General features: G+C 41.5%; 1 protein-coding gene and 1 long non-coding RNA gene across 6 annotated transcripts in view; one reads left to right on the top strand and one right to left on the bottom strand.

The window, feature by feature from the left end:
• Nucleotides 1-20801, top strand: part of FLT1 (fms related receptor tyrosine kinase 1) — a 178628-nt gene that overhangs the window by 105888 nt on the left and 51939 nt on the right. For all 5 annotated transcript variants that reach the window (XM_028497903.2, XM_024125878.3, XM_024125880.3 and 2 more), the window contains exon 14: nucleotides 2232-2378. In XM_028497903.2, the coding sequence (XP_028353704.1) occupies nucleotides 2232-2378 (147 nt within the window). The remainder of the gene's footprint in view (nucleotides 1-2231; nucleotides 2379-20801) is intronic.
• The window catches only part of LOC114487522 (uncharacterized), a 115063-nt gene that overhangs the window by 43595 nt on the left and 50667 nt on the right, over nucleotides 1-20801 (bottom strand). The window lies entirely within an intron of this gene.

Genomic DNA, 20801 nt, shown 5'->3' with positions numbered 1-20801 from the left:
CATCATACTGTATGTTTCAGACACGTTTATATGAACTTTGTATTTCATTGAGAATCCTCTGTTCATCCCGCAGCCTCTGGCTGCTTCTCTCGTCTGAAGTTTGTGTAGTCCAGATAGGGCCTTTGGGAGTTCTGCGTGACGTTTATGTTAAAATAAGATGCTCTCTTTTATATAAGCATTGTTGTCAGATACACCTGTCAGGGAAGCCCAATCCTGTCTGTGTTGATGATGTTACAGTTTGTAGCTACGAAAATAATTTGGGTGTGGAAGGCCATGTATTCAGGCTTCCTTCTTCTAGTAAGACCTATGGACAATGATAGATTATTTTTATCATATTTTAATGCCTGGGAAACAGTAGATGTGCCAGAGGAAGCTCTTACAAGTATAACTCAGTGAACCGGGTCTGTTCTGAGTTTTAAATGAGGTGCGTCAAAGTTGGCTGTAAAAGATGATAAATAGTAATGTGATACTGTTCTCTGTTCTCTTGTCATGTTTCACCGATATGTCTGGGGTCCTGACTGTGTAAAAATGTCAAAATTGTAATGATCAAGCATGTAAGAATTAACAGGATGGAAGATTTTGATACATGGCTGCGTTTTCAATTAGGAAAAACTATTTGTCAGACTGGACAGAATTTAAACCCAGATCTATTAAGATGGGTCTGCCGGCGGGGCGGGGGCGGGGGGGGCGCGCAAGATAAGACTAGGAAAGCTACACTGAAACAGGCCAAAGGATTGTTACTGTCATGCATTTCACACTATATTTGACGAGTTTGTGAATTAGCACCTCCTTCAAGTCTGTTTTGCCTTCAGATTGCATTTTGTATAAAATGTGAAAAGACTAATGATAAGCTATGGAAATCAAAATTGAATGAGAAATCTGTTTCTCCTCACAGACAGTCACCCTGCCATGTCATGCTGTGTCAACATGTTCTCAAAGTCATATGGTAATATACTTCTTAACCTGAGATTTCCCAAGTGCTTTAATGAATGCTAATCCTGAGAGTTTCCCTGCAGGAATAAAAACAGAAAGGTTTGGGGACTCGGCAGAATCCTGCAGGGACATGGAATCAAAGCCTTTGCAAGGTGTCATCTCTTAGAGCGTTGTAATCACTCCTAAGCTGCTTTCACAGTGTTAGTACAATAAGATGAGGAATGGTCAGAGAAAGCTCAGACCGTGTAATTGAAACCAGTGACGCAGAATGTGTAAGTGACGCCAAAACCATTTTGATTTCTCTTCCAGGATTTGCAACAAGTCGGGGGTGGGGGGGAAGGATGACTTGAGAGGGGGGAAGAGATTTCAGGAGTTGTCTTTGCTCTTTGACCGCGGAAGCTTGAGTCACCAACCCAGCACCTGCCCAACTAGAATGTATACACATCAGCAGGACTGATTCCATAAAAATAGAGACACGTACTCATGGGGGCCTTGGGGTACTGCTGTCCCTCTGTGAGATTTTAATGTTGTAATGTATTGCATCCTGATGTATTAAATCCATTTTGTTGTACTATATTGGTTGGCATTTTATTAAAGTAAATTGTATCATATTTGTATGTTTTAAGAGAAAGTAATATAAAATACAATATTTGTACTATTATATAGTGCAAAACCTACAAATCTGTGCCTCTGCCTCTTGAATTAATCCTTTGTTCGTTTGCATTCGGGAAGGGATTGGAGGAAAGAGATAATCAATAAAGCTCTCAAAGTTCAAGAAATTCTCCCACTTGGTCTGCATGCCTTACAGTTTAGGTTACTGACAGCTGAGTGACACAAACATGCCCTCACATGTTAATAAAACACAAAAATACAAAATTCGATTAGCTCATTACTGTAACTCTGTATTTATGTAAAAACTCACTAAAAAGCCTATATCCAAAATCATGTCTGTTTCCTTTTTAGTTCCTAAAATATCATGCAAAATCCTTAGGTTTTAGAAAAAGCTTCTCTCAAAGAAAGGAAGGAAACTAGTTGGCCAGGCAAAAACCTTGATATTGAAATCTAAAAATACAGAGTTGAGTTCTTGATTTTCCCTGTGTTCTAACAGATTTCAATTTATTGTAGTCACTTAATAAAGAGGAAGCAGGCTAACCATAGAGGAGAAATTGAGGGAATAAAATATGAATGAAAACTTATAGTTGAGTTTTGCTGTTTTCCTATTTTTAAAATGTTGATATGCATATATAATAAAAAATAAAATTGACGAGTAATAACAATTTCCTTTCTTTATTCACTAGATCAGGAAGCACCCTACCTCGTACGAAACCTCAGTGATCACACAGTGGCCATCAGCAGTTCTACGACTTTAGACTGTCACGCTAACGGTGTCCCAGAGCCTCAGATAACCTGGTTTAAAAACCACCACAAAATACAACAAGAACCTGGTAAGAGATTTTTTTTTCCTTGCGTTTACTCTTTCTCCTCACCCTCTTTTTCCCTTAAAATTCCTATCACCTCCTTCCAGGATGTCTAGAACTACTTGCTGATAGACCTGCAAAAATGAATTGGGCTCTGGTTCATGCTTATATCACTTCCAGTGAGGGATACTGGAGTCAGTTCTTATACAGACCATACTCCTACCCCTACAGAAAGATCCTTCCAGAATCTGCTTTAAATTGTGCGTTCAGGGAACTCCCTGGCAGTCCAGTGGTTAGGACTGCCAGGGCCTGGGTTCGATCCCTCATTGGGGAACTAAGATCCTGCAAGTCACGCGGCAAAAAAAAAAAAAAAAAATCGTGCATTCAGAAAGAAATGGTAAGAGCTCCTCAGAAAATGTTTCAGTTCATCTTGACAGCAGTGAAGAGTGAGGCGTTAGTTCTTTGATTTGAGGTATAGCAGAGCTTTGAACGCCTGGCATAGATGAAGTTCAGAGTAGATTTATAGTCTCCTTAGTGCACTTTATAACAATTTCAATGATTTGGTAAAAAGAAGAATATTTTAAATTACATTTTATAATACTGGTAAAAAAAAATCTAAATTAATGGTCGTGTTGATTGTCTTTCAACAAAAAAATATATTTAATACCAACTACACTTAAATCCGCAAGTATAAACACTATTGCGTGCCTCCTGATTCCATGGTTAAATAAGAGTAAAATGAACTTAGTTATCATTTTGATTGGTAATTACATTTATACTAAAGATAAACTTGCCATTTATTTGCAATATCCCGACAACCTAAATCAAATAACCAGCAATATGGAGTCATCCTTCAGTGCAGATCCTCAAAATGAAATCTCCATTTGAGTTTGATGCACAGAAAAAGGTTGTGGTAGAACATCTCCAATTTTAACGTATCTACAAATATCTTAGAAAGGCCTTACACTAAGCAGGTCCAAAACTGACCACATCACATGATTTTCCTCCTCTTGTACAGACATCATGTATCCATCATCCACAGCAGAGGTGGCCCCTCTCCTTCCCCCTCCTCCTCTAATCCATCAGGCTGAGCAGGCTGTACCTACGAAATGTGAGCTGTTTCTCAAATCCACCCTTTCCTCTTGTCAGTCTCCTAGCTCAGGTGTTCACTATCTATGTCCTGGACATCTGCAGGAGTCTCCTCACTGGTCTCCCTACCTCTCTCTTCTCTCTTTGCATCTGTTTTCCACACAACTAAAATGGCCCCTCCCTGTTCCAAGTCTTCTATTGGCTCTCCATCACAGGACCCAGTTCAAGCATCTGACAAAGAAGGCCTTCAACTACGGGCCCTGCCTACTCCTTACAGCTGAATGCTCCCCCCGCCTTGAACTTTATTTACATTCTAACAATTGCCAAACTCTTCCTCTTGTAGATCGCGGCACATGTTATGCTGCTTCAGCCCCTATGCTTTTTTTGTTCCTGTGTCCCCTCTGCCTGGAGTACCTTCCCTTCATGGAATGCCGACCCATCCCTTAAGACACTGGGTGTTTTCCCTCCTGAGAGCCTTACTCAACCCCTGCAAAGAGGAGGCAGGTCCTCCTTGAGTCTAGGCGTATTTCTCTTCTCTCTTACTGAGTTATTTTATAGTCACCGGTTCATGCGAGTCTGTATTATCTATGCATATGGTTACTGCCCTCTTCCTGTACTGTATCATGAGTTCGTGTGTATGCTCTCTTCCTCTGTGTTTATCATCATATCATGGCCTCATCCTGAGTACAGTGTATCTTCATGTTATTTGTATCTTGGCTTTTTGTCCTCAAAACCTGGCATAGTGCTTGGCGATCAATAAATGTTTCATGAATGAATGAATGACTGGTTTTCAGAAAATCTTATTCTATCCTTAGCAAGTTCACTTGGTAGCGCAAATGCCTAGACTTTGGTGGAGGAGAGAGGCTGCATCATAGAGTTTTTAAAGCTAAAGGGACCTTCGGAATATCTTTAGTTCCATTTGAAGAATAGAAAATGGAGGTGCAAAGAGGTAAAGTGATTTGCCCAAGATGACACACTATTAAGAAAGGTAGTTTCATAGAAAATTCATCCCTTGAAGTATTCTAGCAAAATAAAAGGATGAATGAATATGTGAATAAATAATAGCTTGGGAAACAATGTCTGTAATATGCTCCCCTTAGAGATTCAGAGTTCATATTAGTATATTAAAGACCCAAAGAAGTCCTGTACTGAAAAAAATCAGGTGAAATGTGCTTTTAAGTTCTGTATTCCCCAAACTGACTTGGTCACAAAATATATTTTGTGAAATGTCATAAGATGTTGGATGGTTCTTTGAAAGTAGTAAATTTGACTTAAATTCAGGTTTTGTGCTTTGGATATGGATTCAAGAATTAGAGTTGAACCAATTTGAAAGCTCATGACTGTTCTGGGGTTAGAGGGAGAGACCAGGGAGTTACTATAAATGGAAAAATATTATGAGGTGTTGGGCGGGTTTGCACCCTAGCATTGTCCTCATGGGTCAGAGAATTTGGGCGACTCACTTATCCTTACCCTCTGAGCCTGTATTTCCTTATTTATAAAACTGAGATAATACTGACCACAGAGGAACGTGGTACGGTTGCAATGAGGTAATATCACTGAGCTGACCCATAGACATGCTTTAGTAAATACTATTCCTACCCACCTCATCTGTATAGAAATTGTCCCACGAATTGGCAGAATCTGTTGGAAGGTATCAGAGGGTTAATTAATAAGTCAGCTCAAATGTCAAACGACTCTAAATCTAACAAAGATATCCTCCTCACAGCTTTCTTTGATCTTTTGAGGGCCAAAAGAAGAACATCTAAAAAGAGTTTTATATAAATTCTTATATAAAACCTTTCCTAAATATCATTCTAATATGCTATTATTAGCATTTATTGAGTCCCGCTATACTAAATTGTCAATTTTCTCTCTCTCTCTCTCTGTTCCCTTTATTCACTCTTTAAAACTAGTATAGTTTTTTTTGGAAAGGAATTTCTTAATTTTCTGGAGATAATCTCTTTCTTACATGTATTTATATGGTATTTGTAAAATTTCATATGTAAGACTCCCATTTGAGGTGGCAGATTCAGCAGCTAATGCAACACGCTGTATGACTGTGACCCTTTTGTCCGTGTGTGTAGATATCTTCAAAAATACCACTTCTTTTATGGTTGCTTCTTTTTACAAATCTATAAGTGAAGATTACAGATAACCAAAGTGATCATCCTTAATTAACTCACTGGTTGTTCCAAAGCTGACATGGAAAAAACATCAAGATCACAGGCTGAAAAAGACCGAAAACTAGTTCATTATATCCTAAGCCTTTGGAAAGCTCAACTGAGTTTTTAAAACCTGAGAATACACTGTACATCCTTTGGAGACTTGAGATGCATCTTTTTATATGAAGCCTGGCAACTCAAAAAGAACCTATATACTGAGAGTATTTTGGTGACCTTGGAGCACTGATGGGATCTGGCCCATTATCATTGTTTTTGGTAAATGACAACTTACTCGATTCCAAAGAAAACAGAGGAGGGAGTTAATGCTCTGGACAAGTGGCGATCAAACACCTGCCGATAGAATTTAGGGGAGGGGAACTTCTTCCCTCCCTTCTCATTTCCTTTCAGGAAGACCTTTCCGTGAGGGCCGAGCCATTCTAGAGAAGAAATGCAATTTCTAGAAAGTTCTATGAAAGCCAAGTAGTAAGTTCTTGGGACAAGGGACATCAAGCAGGGACAGAAGAGGTCCTAAGCACGCAGCCCAGGGAAGCATGTGCTCAGGGGGGCAAGAAGCCCCCTCCCCAGGGCACCCACGGGCGGACTCGCTACTGCCAGCCGCACAACCCAGCACACCTGCAGGCTTCCCAGGGCCTCGACTGCATGGCCCAGCCCTGCTAACTCCCATCTACCCCCGTGACTCCCGCCACAGCCTGCACTGGCTCGTCTTCTCCCACAGCCTCTGGCCAAAGGAGCCTCCTTTCACATCCCAGAGCACATAATCCTTCCTTCTCTCTGATGTCCGCAATTTTTTTTTTTTTTTTTTTTTTTTTTTTACAATCTGTGTCATGTCGTAGAGCACATCACTTAGCTGCTCTCTGGTTTGACGTGTGCCCGTTAAAACCTTTGAAGATAGATATACTATCTTCATAGGTTTTCTTTATCGAAAATAATAATAAAAATATAGTGAGCACTCACCAGGTACCCAGGAACTGTTAGGAGTTTTACAAATGTCTCGTTTATTGATACTTTCCACGACTGTCATCTGAGGTAGGTACTGTTATCAGCTGCATTTCCGGGTCTGTTTTGACTTCGCACACTCTTGTTAGGTGCCCGGTACTATTCTAAGCTCTTTACTAATATTAATTTGTTTACTCCTCCTAACGATTCTATGAGGTTTGCTAAATTATCGTGCCTGTTTGACAGTCTATGGGATGAGGAAGCAGAAACATAAGGGAAATGAGTGGCTCCAGGTCATAGGGTTAGTGGGTAGCAGACCAAGGTTTAAACCAGAAGAGCAACTCTGAAGCCCGGGCTCTGAACGCAGAGCTCGTGCCGGTAAACACTAGTTCCCATCGCTCAGAAGAGAACAGACTCTAGTTTTAAATGACCTCGTGGGCATTAACAAGCATTTAAAGCAATGAATATTTTCTCATTTCCAACCCTTAAAGATTAAGCTTCCTAAAAACTATAGTTTATTTTTTAAATTTTATTTTTAAAAATGTAAAGCATATTAAAATATTCAAAGCATTTTAAAGAAGTGGACATGCCATATATAAAATTAAAAATTATTTTGAACCAAAATCCAGTTAGTTTTAAAAGGTCCAGAATTCATTCCATATCAGCCCCACAGTCTTTTATTCACTCAGGAGACATCATTAAGGGACTATATTGTGTCTGGTGCTGTGCACGGCTCTGCAAATACAACAGTGAAGAAGAAAATGAAAATCTGAATAAGCAAGTATCTAAGGTAATCAGTTAGTGTACGTCTTTAAGCGAACACAGCTTCTTCAGGCAGCAGCCACGTGTGTCCTAACTTACTATCATCAGGCCGATGGGCACCAGAGTTAATGAGCCTAAAAATGGAATAAGGTGAACTAATAAATGGGACAGGTAGAAAATGTGGCTCCATCACAGGATTAAAAGATCTTTAATGCATTAGATAATTGAAAAAATACATCCTTTGTACTTTAATTTTCCTGCTTCGACACTGAGCATACAGTAGGTTCTCCATCATTCATTTTTAGTGGAATACATAGAATGGAAGAGAGATAAAGAGGAAATAAGAGAAAATACACAAAGAGTGATAAAAGGTAGGAGAACCTCCAGATTAGACCCAAGTAAAGAAGAACTGGGAACAATTAGGAGGGACTGATAGGGTGCAAAGTGTTGAAAGAGGGAGGTGATTTGAGACATATTTACTTTGAAGAGACAGGTTAAAAGAAAGAGAAATGAGCCACTAAAGTGAGTATAATATAAAGGACCAGACATGAAAGGAAAATGTGAAAGGACCAGTACCAGAAAAGCACCACGAGAGCTCTAAGTTGGAGACAAATTCCATGACAGTGGCTGCTTTGAGTATGGTTTGATTCTTAGGGGTAGACGGACAGGAAAGCTCCTTTAAGAAACATTCTTTCTGTTAGGCTAACCATTTTAAGGATTTGCACCCAGACTTGGAACAATGGAATAAAGTCACCCTGGAGAACCTCTGACTCCCCTGAGTGTCTTCGTAACTCCTCCAGCCACCTGCCCAAGGGACTGGCAGTTCCCCCAAAATCATCAAAAAAGTCACCTTTCTAGCTCACACTCTTCCCAGATTCTCCAGTGAGGTCCTAAAATGTTTAAAGCTGTGACAGAGCTGAGTAAGCACAGCAAGTGGGGCCGTTGGCCACTGAGTTCGTAGTGATACTCTAAGGAATCAAGATCAGTTTGCAAAGCAGAGGTGGCAGGAGGTGGGTCCAGCTTCGGTCTGCACTGATGCGTGCACAAACCATCTCCCAGATGGGGGTACAGAGAAAACGGGGTTCCTGACAAAAGCCATTAAACTGCTGAAAAAAGTAAACCCTTCTCCTTTGAAAATATTTCAGAAAACAGAAGGTGATACTGACCTGAGATGCTTTTAGTAAAGCCCAAGAAACCATCATCGAAATTTCTAGAACAGCAAGACATTTTCAGAATATTTTAAGATTAAAGCAGTGGGGTTGGCACCACAAAGAAGTCAGGAAGAATTCCATCTCGAAGGGACTGAGGCTGGAAGAGGAGAGAATCACTCTCAATGTTCCTTCCTAAGTGAGATCTTGGTCACTAGGACTAGGTATCTAAGGATCTGAAAGGGGCATCTTTCCTGTCGTCACTGTGTCACTGACACCAAATATGTGTACCTGTAAGCGCATATTCAGATCAAGGTGACCTGCTGTCCTAGTACCTGGGGGACAGAGTTACACCTGAAGCGTAAAGTGGTTTTCATAGATCTGAGAAAGGATCCTGAGGGAGAGCAGAGGAGAAAGATCAATGAGGATGTTGATACCCCGGGATGATAAACTGACCGTCTCTCTCAGGCTATTTTTGCATGATTTCCTAGAATAATAAAATTCAGAAATGTCAATTAACCTTTTGCAAAACTCGAATAGTCATTGCCTTTTCTTTCTCATGAAATGTACCCTTATGGTGCAAAACGGATTAAGAGACATTGCAGGAAAGAAATTAGTATAAGCATCCCAGGTACACACAGGGCAGCACAGGGGGAGCTGAGTGGGCTGCTGTTTATCACTCCCACTGCGGCAAAGTGCTCATGTGATCGGCTCATCAGCCAATCACGTCGTCCCTTCCTCTTCCATCTGCGTCTTTAAGGTAAGGGGTTCTAGGTACCCAGACGAAGAAGGGCCAGGCTTCACTAGTAGATACCCCAGTAGCTCTTCATCCAGAAGAACTCCTCTGCCAGAATATCTCAAGGTTTAGTTGTATCTCTGAGAACAACATAAGCATGAAGGACACCCTGAACTTAGCATAGGACCGAGGCTCAGCTCTTTTCTAAGGATAAACTTCCATTTAGAAGGTGAGGGGAAAAGGAGTGGAATTAAGGGGGGATTGGAGTTGGGGTGATAGCAGGGAAAACCGTTCGTTGGTTGGCACTGCCAGAGTTCAGAGCTACTAGCCCAACCCAGACAAGAGGACCCCCGACCCTAACCACAGCTCTAACCTGCTGAAAAACTGGAGAGTTAACTTCCTGCGATTACTTGCTAATGTTTGGCTGATTTGGTGGGACTGACGCAGGTAGGGCAGTGGAGCTGTAGGGTTCACATCCAGAAAAGTAACCCGTGAGTAGAGGCCCGTTTTGTACTGGAAATCAATAGAAGCTATTTACGGAGACTCAATCCTGACACCCCCAAATTCTCTCTTGATCGTCAAGTTCCACCGTATTTAGGTCTTACATGTACATACATAGCATCGTACCATATCCTAAAGCTCTGCCCAAAGAAAGCTACTTGGGTGCCTTTTCCAGCCTATTATCCCCATCCCCATTCAGCCCAGAAAAGCCTCCTGAAGGCTGACAGCCACAGCAAGACCCAGCTGAGGGATCACACACAAGCCGGCACAGACTCGTTCATATAAACAACAAGGTCCCCTGCAAGTTGTTTACGTTTGGTTGGGTGCCTTTTTAGAAGCCCTCTTGAATGTTCAAATGAAAAATGTAGAACGTAAGAAATGGGAGAGAACTTGTAAATGTGGGCATCGCTTTAGAAAGAGCCTCTCCCTTTTAAAAAAAAAATTGTGGCAAAATACACATCCATTTTACCATTTTAAACCCATTAAAAGTGCACAGTTCAGTGACAGTAAGTATTTGCACAATGTTCTGCAACCATCACCACTATCTAGTTTCAGAACTTCTGCATCACCTCAAATGGAAACCTCATACCCCTTATGGCTCTTCCCTTCTGACAGTGAATTAACCTCCTCTTTTGACCTTTTCTGTGACCTCTTGCGACACACGGAACTGTACTTTGAGCGTGGCCATGATCAGCAGCTTGTTTTGTCTGAAGAGCAGTCGATGTTTGAGAGACCAGTAGCAGAGAAAAAGGAAGGGAGAGCACGAAAAACAAAGAAGAGAGAAATAAAGATGGATGGGGATGGGGGAGGGGGAGGGGGAGGGGGAGGGCAGACTCTCCCTGGAGTCTTCCCAGAGACCGGCAGGAGCCGTGCCCTGTCCAAAGTCACTAACTCCAAAACTAAGAGCCATGGTCTGGGCTCTTGGAGTGGAAGGGGGTCTCCATCCCCAATCCACAATTTCCCGCTTACACTGAAGCCTGGGTGACTAAAGAAAGAAAACTCAGACACTACCTGGATAAGTTTTCTCCTCCATCTCTTGGCAAAATAAGGAGATGAGGTTTTTCTATCTCACAAGTTCAGCATTTGCATGGAAACCCCTCCTGCCCCCAAGGACAAACTTGAAACAGCTTAACCAGGATCTAAAGTGACACATAGCAATGCAGCTGGGGTCACCACTCTGCCCAGTTCAATTAAGGAAAAGATGCCAACAAATACATTCTCAGATAAGCTAATCTGTGAACTCAGCCCATCACTTGCATGACTAAATCGCTGCTGAAAAAGTTAAATCAAGTAAATTCACTCCTCCTCCACCCACGTTCAATCAAAACTTGATTTTTGCATAATCTGCTACTAAGATGTCTTAAACAATAAGATTGTATATTAGCTTAAGCAGCCATCTCATTCAACTCAGTCATAATTAAACTATCATCGAAAAATCAAACATAGAAAACATACTGTAAATCATGCCCCACTAAGAAGTGCATGCGCTCTCGCTCTTGCTCTCTCTCTCTCTGTCTCTCCATAGGGGGCCGGTCTCCTGAAGGAATAGGTTTTGGTTTGTCCTTTTATTGCTTTAACCCACAACTGTAAATTGTTGTGAAGCATAGATCTGCTTTTCTTCAAAAATATTTTATCATTCTATACATAGTCAATATTATAAAGTTTTGCAAATATGTGTGTTTGGATCCACATAGCTTTTAAACTTTCATTCAGTGGCTCTTTGTTGATGGTAAAGAGGCCTACAATTTCATTGTTAAAACTACTGTTATTTATTTTAATTAAATAAGTAATACATGAGTACATTTTCATTTTAAAAGCTCACATAGTACCAAAACAGAATAAGCTATAAAAATTTCCCTTATGGGGAATTAATACATAACTGTTTCATGTGTATTTCATCAAAGATTTTTCCATTTTTTACCTACATATGTGTATATATGCAAATGTGGGGCACAGATATATGTGAGGCAAATGATAGATGGGGTTCATTCATTCATTCAACAGCTGTTCACCGAGAGCCAGCTCTGTGCCAGGAATATACTAGGTGCTGGAAACAAAACAGGGACCTTGAATTTCCATTCTAATGGAAAAGTACAGGTAATAAATTTGACAAACAAAACTATAAGCCTATAGCATACAATGAGATAGTACTAACTACTGTGATGAACAAAATAAGATAATGGATTACAGTAGGGCTATATGGGAAAGCCAGCATCTCTAAGATAAGTTTGAGTTGAGCTGATACTCCGTGTTTTGTTTTATGACTTGCTTTCATCACAATATATCCTGGAGATCTTTCTATGTCTGTACATATCGTCTGCCTCATTTTTTTTAAGCAGCCATACACTATAACATAGTATGTGTTCCCATAATTTATTTAGCCATTCTCCTAACGATGGAAAAACACCTTCTTGACTTTAACCTCTTGTGCAGTGCCATATTATTTCCTGCCTTAACATGGTCATAGAAACGCTACTTTACTATCCACAGAAAGGCCACTTTAGGGGAATGGCTGTATCCTGCAGTACAAATTCATCCAACCTCATGGAAGGCGCTATGGCCAATCTGAACAGACCACAAGAATTTGTTGGGGCGGGGAGGAGTGCATGTGTGTATACTACGTGTGCACACACGCACGTGTGTGTTTATAATTTACAGACATAAATAGTGAATAGCTAAGGTTTTATAGCTAATAACCGTAGAGTTAGTACCACTTGACATGTTTTTTAAGTGCCCAAATCATCTTGAACTACTTCATTGGAACAATAGTAAAGTTCACAGTGAAAGGGCAGAAAAATGCTTTTCACTTTTAAGTGTTTAGAAATACATGTGTTTTTGGCATAGTTTCAAGGTGCTCACTTCAACCACAACCCCTTCAACTCAACTGGTTTACAATTTCTTAAGAGCTTTTAAAAACTATTCTGTTATCATAACCCACTTTTGGAAGTTAAACTAGTGAAGCAATAGACATTATCTCAAATGAAAGAACCTTTGTTTATGGCTTTTCCCTTATTCATTGGTTGCATGGAGAGGAATATTATACAGCTTTTTTCATCACTGTCCTTAATCTCATTCTTTTCTAAGAGCTTCTCTTCTTTCTCTATCTTTTTCAAGGCTATAGAGCAAACAGTCTCACCACAGATCACATCGCCCATCAGATCCCCTTTAGACCATATGTTTTTTTTTTTTTTTTTTTTTTTTTTTGTGTGTGTGGTTTGCGGGCCCGCCTCTGCTGTGGCCTCTCCCCTTGCGGAGCCCAGGCCCCGCTCCGCGGCATGTGGGATCCTCCCAGACCGGGGCGCGAACCCGGCTCCCCTGCATCGGCAGGCGGACTCTCAACCACTGCGCCACCAGGGAAGCCCCTAGACCATATGTTTTAAACATCTCACAACTCTCTTCCAACTTAGCACATTATTATAAGGCTGCTTTTCACCATGTCTCAGATTATTCCGTACTTTACCAACTTTTTTTTTTCTTACATCTGTAAAGGCTTTGCCACAAGGCTTGATCCTAGAGTGAAATTCTCAATAAAGAAGGAAGAAGCTGCATGGTGACCATTTGAAAACATAGGACTTATTCATCTTTTTAGTGCTATTTAATGAGCCCATCATTCTTCATTTCCCAATTTTGTCAGCCTTTTAAATTTACTAAGCTTGGATTTCCCTTCCCCAGACATAGTTTTCCAACCTCCAGAGTTTGACTGGATATGTACTATCTCCTTTGTGTTGTTTGCGGGAAATCAATCAGACATCCTATCGCTAGTTTTCCTGGGTCACCTTTAACCATCCTGAATCTATATTTTCGCTCTTCTGATCCTTAATTCAGATACAGCTCTCAGCTAATGAATTCCTTTAAGAACTGCCAATCTAAAGGTGTGATTATTTACTGTGTACCTAGAACTGTACACATCATCATCATAGCTACCATTTATTGAAAACTTATCATATGCCAACTTCAAAGCATTTATCATTTAGTTGGTGAGCCAAGACTATCATAACAAAAATTACTTTTTTTTTTCTAAACGTAGCACTCATTCCCTACCATAAGCCAGACATTTTGTTATATTCTAAAGAAAAGGGAAATGAGTAAAACTTAGTCCTTACCTTTGAAAAACTTACACATAATAGGTACAAAGTCAATTCAAAAACATGCAACATGAATGGCATAAAATTCCATCAGATACGGATTAGCACCTCTGACTGAGGTGATCAAGGGAGGCTTCAGGGAGGAAATGTCATTTGAATTGGACTTCGATGAGTGAAGAAGAGTTTTGATCATGATAAATTGTAAGTTTCCGTGGGAGTTGTCATGATTTTTGTGGCTGGAAATTATTTAGGTGATCCTTCTGGAAGGAAGCAGGCCTACAATTAAATTACCTCAGCAACACAAAGCAGAGCATCAGGTTTATGAGTTCTACTTGTTAGTTCTAATAACTAACACCCAAAGGGGAAAGACAAAATTCAGATAAAGTGACTCTTCAAAGAACCCAATGCCATATGGGGATATATGTATATGTAGAGCTGATTCACTTTGTTATACAGCAGAAACTAACACACCATTGTAAAGCAATTTTACTCCAATAAAGATGTTTAAAAAAAGCAAAGAACCCAATGCCATTTTGCATAATAAGAAAAATTACAATGTTATCAAGGAATAAACATAACTGAAGAACAATATATTTAGAGAGAAAATCCTAAAGCTGTCAAATGACATAAAAGATGACCTAAGTAACGCAAAGATATTTGGTATTCTTAGATGGGAATATTTATTATCAAGTTGAACCATTTTTGAGCCATTTTATAGGTCAAAATATTGACAATTTCATGTTTTGACCTAAAAATAAATATGACAATTTCCCCAAAATTATTACATAAATTCAGTGGAATTCCCATCAACATTCCAACAGTGCTTTTTACAGAATTTGACAAGCTAAACCTGAAATCCATATTGAAGTGTAAAGGTCCAAGACAATTTTGAAAAAGGGATCGTCTCATACCAAATATCAAGATGTGTTACCAAGCAACCATAGCTTAAGTTAATCATGGATTAACTCATGTGGGACAGATAAATAGGTCATTGTGAACAAATAGAGAGCCTAAAAACAGAACCACAAATATATGGAAACTTAGTATCTGACAGAGCTGGCACCACAACTCAGTGGGAAAAGAACAGATTATTCCGTAAGTGAAGCTGGCATAATTGGCTATTTATACAGTAAAAGTTAGATTCTTACCTCACGCAATAAACATACCCTTCTCCAAAAGAAAACCTAGATGTATTAAACACCTAAGTGAGAAAAGGCAAAATTCTTTAATCAGATTTTTGGGGGAAGAAAGTATATAAGGGGAATGAATGGTTTATGATATCAGAATAGGAAACATTTCTTTAACAAGTAACAAGAAGCACAAAGGATAATAGAAAGATTGATAAATTTGACTGCATTAAGATTCTAAAAGCTTTTGTATTAAAAATTCACCATACACAAAGTTTCAAAGACGGTTCTTAGAATGGGGAAGACTTGTAACATATTTAACCAACAAGGGCTCAGGATCCAAAACACGTAAAGAACCCTAAAATCATTGAGAACAAGACAAACAGGCTAATAGGAAAATGTGCAAAGGACACGACCAGGCAATTCACAGGAGAAGAAGCCTGAATGGCCACCCAAAATGGAAAGAGATATTCCACCTACCGAGTAACCAGGGATGTCATTTCACACCCAAAATTTTGCCATCAATTAAAACACCTGATAACACCACATATTGGTGAGTAATGGGAAAGGGGAGCTTACTCATTGCTGGTTAAAGTGTAAATTGGTATATTCTGGAAGACAACTTCGTAATACTTGGTAGAGTTGAAAATGGGTATATCCTACAACCCAGTACAAGGAGATATTGTGTAACAAGGTACACATAGCTGTGTCAGATGTGCATTGTGGCCTTCTTTGTAACATCAAAAAGAAGTGGAGGGCTTCCCTGGTGGCGCAGTGGTTGAGAGTCCGCCTGCCGAGGCAGGGGACGCCTGATAATTGGGATAACTCACTAGGAAATACTGTGTGGAGTCTAATACTCAGATACACCAGTCAAGTAGTAACCTCTCAGCTGAATGAAGGCAGAGATGTTTCACTATGCTCCCCGCTGACCTGGGGCTGCCAAGGGGAACTAAACTACATGTTTACAATCAAAATGACTTTGTTGGGGCTTCCCTGGTGGCGCAGAGGTTGAGAGTCCGCCTGCCGATGCAGGGGATGCGGGTTCGTGCCCCGGTCGGGGAGGATCCCGCGTACCGCGGAGCGGCTGGGCCCGTGAGCCGTGGCCGCTGGGCCTGCGCGTCCGGAGCCTGTGCTCCGCAACGGGAGAGGCCGCAGCAGTGAGAGGCCCACGTACCGCAAAAAGAAAAAAAAAAAAAAAAAAGTGGAAACTCCCTAACTACCCTATAGGAGAGAAGTGGATTAAAAAAAAAAAAATCTGTGGCTTTTTAATACAGTGGAATATTATATACCAGTGAAGTGAACTCCATCTACCTGTATCAACAAGGATAAATATTAAAACACTGTTGAATAGAAAAAAAATCCAAGTTAAAAAAGGATAGGTACCATATGACACAATTTATTTGGAATTTTAAAACCCACAAAACAATATCATATATTCTATAGAGATACACATCTATCAGTATGTAGACAAAGTACAAAAACACGATAACGAGGTACACCAACTTTAGGACAGTGGTAGCTTTGGAGAGAGGGAGGGGGAGGGGGAACGTATCTATAAATTTTTGCAGCAACGCGGATGGACCTAGAGATTGTCATACTGAGTGAAGTAAGTCAGACAGAGAAAGACAAACATCATATGATATCGCTTATGAGGAATCTAAAAAAAATGGTAAAAATGAACTTATTTCTAAAACAGTAATAGAGTCACAGATGTAGAAAACAAACTTATGGTTACCGACGGGGAAAGGGGGGAGGGATAAATCGGGAGACTGGGATTGACATATACACACTAGTATATATAAAATAGATAACTAATAAGAACCTACTGTGTAGCACAGGGAACTCTACGCAATACTCCGTAATGACCTATATGGGAAGAGAATCTTAAAAAGAGTGGATATATGTATAACTGAATCATTTTGCTGTACAGCAGAAACTAACACAACACTGTAAATCAACTCTACTCCAATAAAAATTTAAAAATTAACACTTCAAAAGAAAAGAGAGAGGGGTCTAGAGCAAATATGGCAAAACGCTGACATCTGGCTCCCTTAATGGTGAGCCACATGGGTTACATTTTTTCTGCACTTTTAAAATCTTTGAAATTACAATGAAAAAATTCAAAACTAAAAAGAGAACCCTCCTTAAAAGGTGAGCTCCACGGTAGACCAGAGCCTGTATCATAGTGAACAGGTTGCATCAAGGTAGCAACAGATTAAGGCATTAAAGAAACTAGGGGACGGACTTCCCTGATGGTCCAGTAGTTAAGACCTCACCTTCCAATGCAGGGGATGTGGGTTCGATCTCTGGTCGGGGAGTTAAGATCCCACGTGCCTCCCGGCCAAAAAAACCAAAACAGAAGCAATATTGTAACAAATTCAATAAAGATTAAAAAAAAAAAAAAAAAAAGAACTATAGTCGTCTCCCCTCGTTCAAGTACGGGCAGAAGATGTGATGAATGGGGAGAAATAATAAGGGGAGTAACTGGCCTATTTTTGTGAGAAGGGAAATAAGTAGCGAGAGTAGAGAATGAGAGAAGTGTGATGAGGTTTCTCAGGGGTCTGATGATGACGTATCCAGGTCTGTGCCTTTGTTGTTGTGCCGAGTGGGGCCAAGCCAGAAAGAAGAGCTGTGCTTGTTGATTTTGGACACTCTCTCACCCCATCTCTCCTCCACGTGAACGGGAAAAGGGAACTGAGCCAGGTGACGTCAGCTCTTCAGCATCCCGGGTACCACCCTCTCACCTCTGCAGTTACACGTCTGTCTCCTTGGGTGAAATCCATGTCCTCTGACTTTATTTGATCACGCCGTTAGCCTTAATTTGGGATCTGAGTGATAGAAACTTAGCTGAGGCTCAGGTCAGCTGCAGTGGAGACCACTGGGGGTAGCCAGATCGCTGCTCTTCTAAACGTTCATTGCCCCGACCACCCGCTCTCCAGCCACACTTTCACTTTCTGGGATCGCCACTTATACCATATCTTGCACTTTTCAAAGCTTCAAAGCTTTCACTGAAATTATTTCTGTTGATCCTCATAGCAATACCATGAAATAGATAAAGCAGGGTTTTTTTTTGTTTGTTTGTGTGTGTGTTTTACAGATGGGGAAACCGCCCCAAAGGGATTAAATGATCTAGCCAAGGTTACAGGGCAGAGCTCTCATGTTTTCTCCAGAACCATCCTGGACTCATCTCTGTCTATTCCTGGATCCAGTAAAGCACCAATTTCTGTGGCTTGTTTCTACAAAGTGTCTGTTTCCATCTCTCCCCCTCCACTTCCTTTCCCACCATCCACACTTGGAGTCTCATCACTCCTTGCCTGAATTACCACCGCTGAGCTGGACCTCCAGATACCACTTTTCCCTCCTCCCAGTCCATCCTGCATTCTCCTCCTAGACTAAACTTCCTTAAACATTGCTCCCGTTAGGTCATTTCCCTCAAAAATCTTTGTGACCCTCTCTTTCCTTCTCCATTGAATGGAAACTCCTCAGCCAGGATTTCAAAGCTCTCCTTAATCTGAACTCACCTTTTCCAGCCAACGACTCAAAACAGGTGCTTTGAAAATAAAAATGGCTAGGAAACACATGAAAGAATGTTCCAAAAAGATACAAATTAAGACAACCATCATTTTACTCTATCAATTCAACAAAGTTTTGTGTTTTCTTTTTTTTTTTTTTTTTTTTTGGCGGTACGCGGGCCTCTCACCGCCGTGGCCCCTCCCGCCGCGGAGCGCAGGCTCCGGACGCGCAGGCGCGGCGGCCACGGCTCACGGGCCCAGCCGCTCCGCGGCACGCGGGATCCTCCTGGACCGGGGCGCGAACCCGCGTCCCCCGCCTCGGCAGGCGGACTCCCCACCACCGCGCCACCGGGGAAGCCCTGTTTCCTATTTTCTAGATGCTGCTGCTCAGTCCTGGTAGGAAAGTGATAAAATAGTCTCTTATCCTCCGCTGGTAGAAGCTTTAACTGGTATTACCTTTTTGGAAGGCAGTTTGATTATATGAGTCAAGAGCTTTTGACCTAATAGATCTGTTTCTGGAAATCTCTCCTATGGAAATAATCTGAAATTCAGAAAACTCTTTATGCTTAAAGATGTCATTGCACTATTATTTATAGTTATGAGCAATTAGATATAACCTAATACCAATCATTAGGGTACATGCCTATGGTGAACGATTATATTCAAAGCATGTAAGAACATGGGGAATAACTTATGCTATGATATTGGGGGGGGGGTCAGTATTTAAATTTGTATACGCATTAGGAGAAATCTTACCAACATTTCACTACTGGACTCGTTTCCTCTCTCCCAGCACACCATTTCACACCTTCTTTCGCTTCAAACCTCCAAAAGTACTTGCTCCTCAATTTCAGCAGATGAGTACCTCTTGTTTATTGAGAAAACGTATCACCAAATTGTCCAATCTATGTCCCTTTACGCGCTGCCATTCTTCCTGTTAAAACGAATGAACTATCCCGACTCCTATCCAAGGCCAGTTCAGCCACTGAGTCGCATCCCCTGTCACTTCTTTAAGAATCCACTCCTGGTACTGTACCTTCTGTTTTCTCTCTCTCTCTCCCTCTCTCAGATTATTCCTATCAGCACATAAACATGCTGTAAAGTTTCACATTTCGAAAACGAATTCATTCCTTGACCTCGTGCTGGTCCTCCAGCTACCCTCCTGAAAGTAACCTCCTAACCGTCTCTCCTCCATCACCTCCTGTCTCTAAGTGACAGTCATCATGCTTGTTCCCAGATGTCACTGCAACGGCTCATTGCCAAACCCAGTGGTGCGTGACCTCCCGTCTTCGTAGTCTCTCAGCTGCACCGAACGTAGCTCATCACTCTTCTCCATCATGAGCTCTTTCCTTGCTTCTAGGAATCACGCTCTCCTGCTTTTCTTGCAACCTCCCAGGCTACTCCTTCTCAATCCCTGCTGCTTTCTCTTTCTCTAATTTCCCGGGGCTCAGCCTTCAGGCCAGCTGTCGTCTCTCTCTGGACTCACTTCCCATGGGCTTTGTTTCCGTTCCCCTGGCTTTCCATGCCTCCCGAATGTTGAGTCCGTGCAGCCGGCTCTAACCCCTACCTCCTCCTTGGGCCCCCAATGAAACCTCACGAAACAGAACACAACTCTTGATTTTTCTCCCTCAAACCTGCTCCCCCCGCCAGGAAAGGCAGCACTACCCTCCCAGCTGTTCAAACTATCAACCCTGAAGTCAGCCTTTTATTACTCTTTCTCATGTACCACACGCTAACCCATAAGCAAGCCTTCAAAAGAGCCCCAGCGCCACCAGCCCCTGCCACTTCCAACAAACACAGTCACCCCAGGACAAAGCCACTGTATCTTTCCCTAAACAAGCTCCTTCCTGCCCCACGGGCTTTATATTTGTTACTCCGGGTGCCTAGAATGCCCTTTTCCAGGTCTTCACCTGCTCACCCCTGCCCACCTCCCGGGTCTCTGCTCAAAACGTCACCTGCTTAGAGTCTTCTCAAAACACCCCATCTAAGGGGGCTTCTTCACCCTCCTTAACTCGTGACCTCCTTAACCTGGTCTACTTCCTTCACAAGTGTTATGGCTACTTGAAATGGCATTCTTTACTGGTACTTCTCCCAAACTATAATTTAAGCCCTTTGCAGGCAAGGACTCATTTGCCTTGCTTATTACTGTATCACCAGCATGTAGACTAGTGTCTAGTACACAGTGGACCTCAAAAATAGTCATTATGTCAATGAACAAGCTGTGTAAAAAAGGCCACTTTAAAAAGACTAAAGGAGGGGCTTCCCTGGTGGCGCAGTGGTTGAGAGTCCGCCTGCCGATGCAGGGGACGCGGGTTCGTGCCCCGGTCCGGGAGGATCCCACGTGCCGCGGAGCGGCTGGGCCCGCGAGCCG

Source organism: Physeter macrocephalus, chromosome 13 (assembly GCF_002837175.3).
Source record: "Physeter macrocephalus isolate SW-GA chromosome 13, ASM283717v5, whole genome shotgun sequence".
Taxonomy (NCBI): domain Eukaryota; kingdom Metazoa; phylum Chordata; class Mammalia; order Artiodactyla; family Physeteridae; genus Physeter; species Physeter macrocephalus.
Note: the sequence above shows the minus strand (reverse complement) of the source record. Positions and strands in the feature narration are given on the sequence as shown.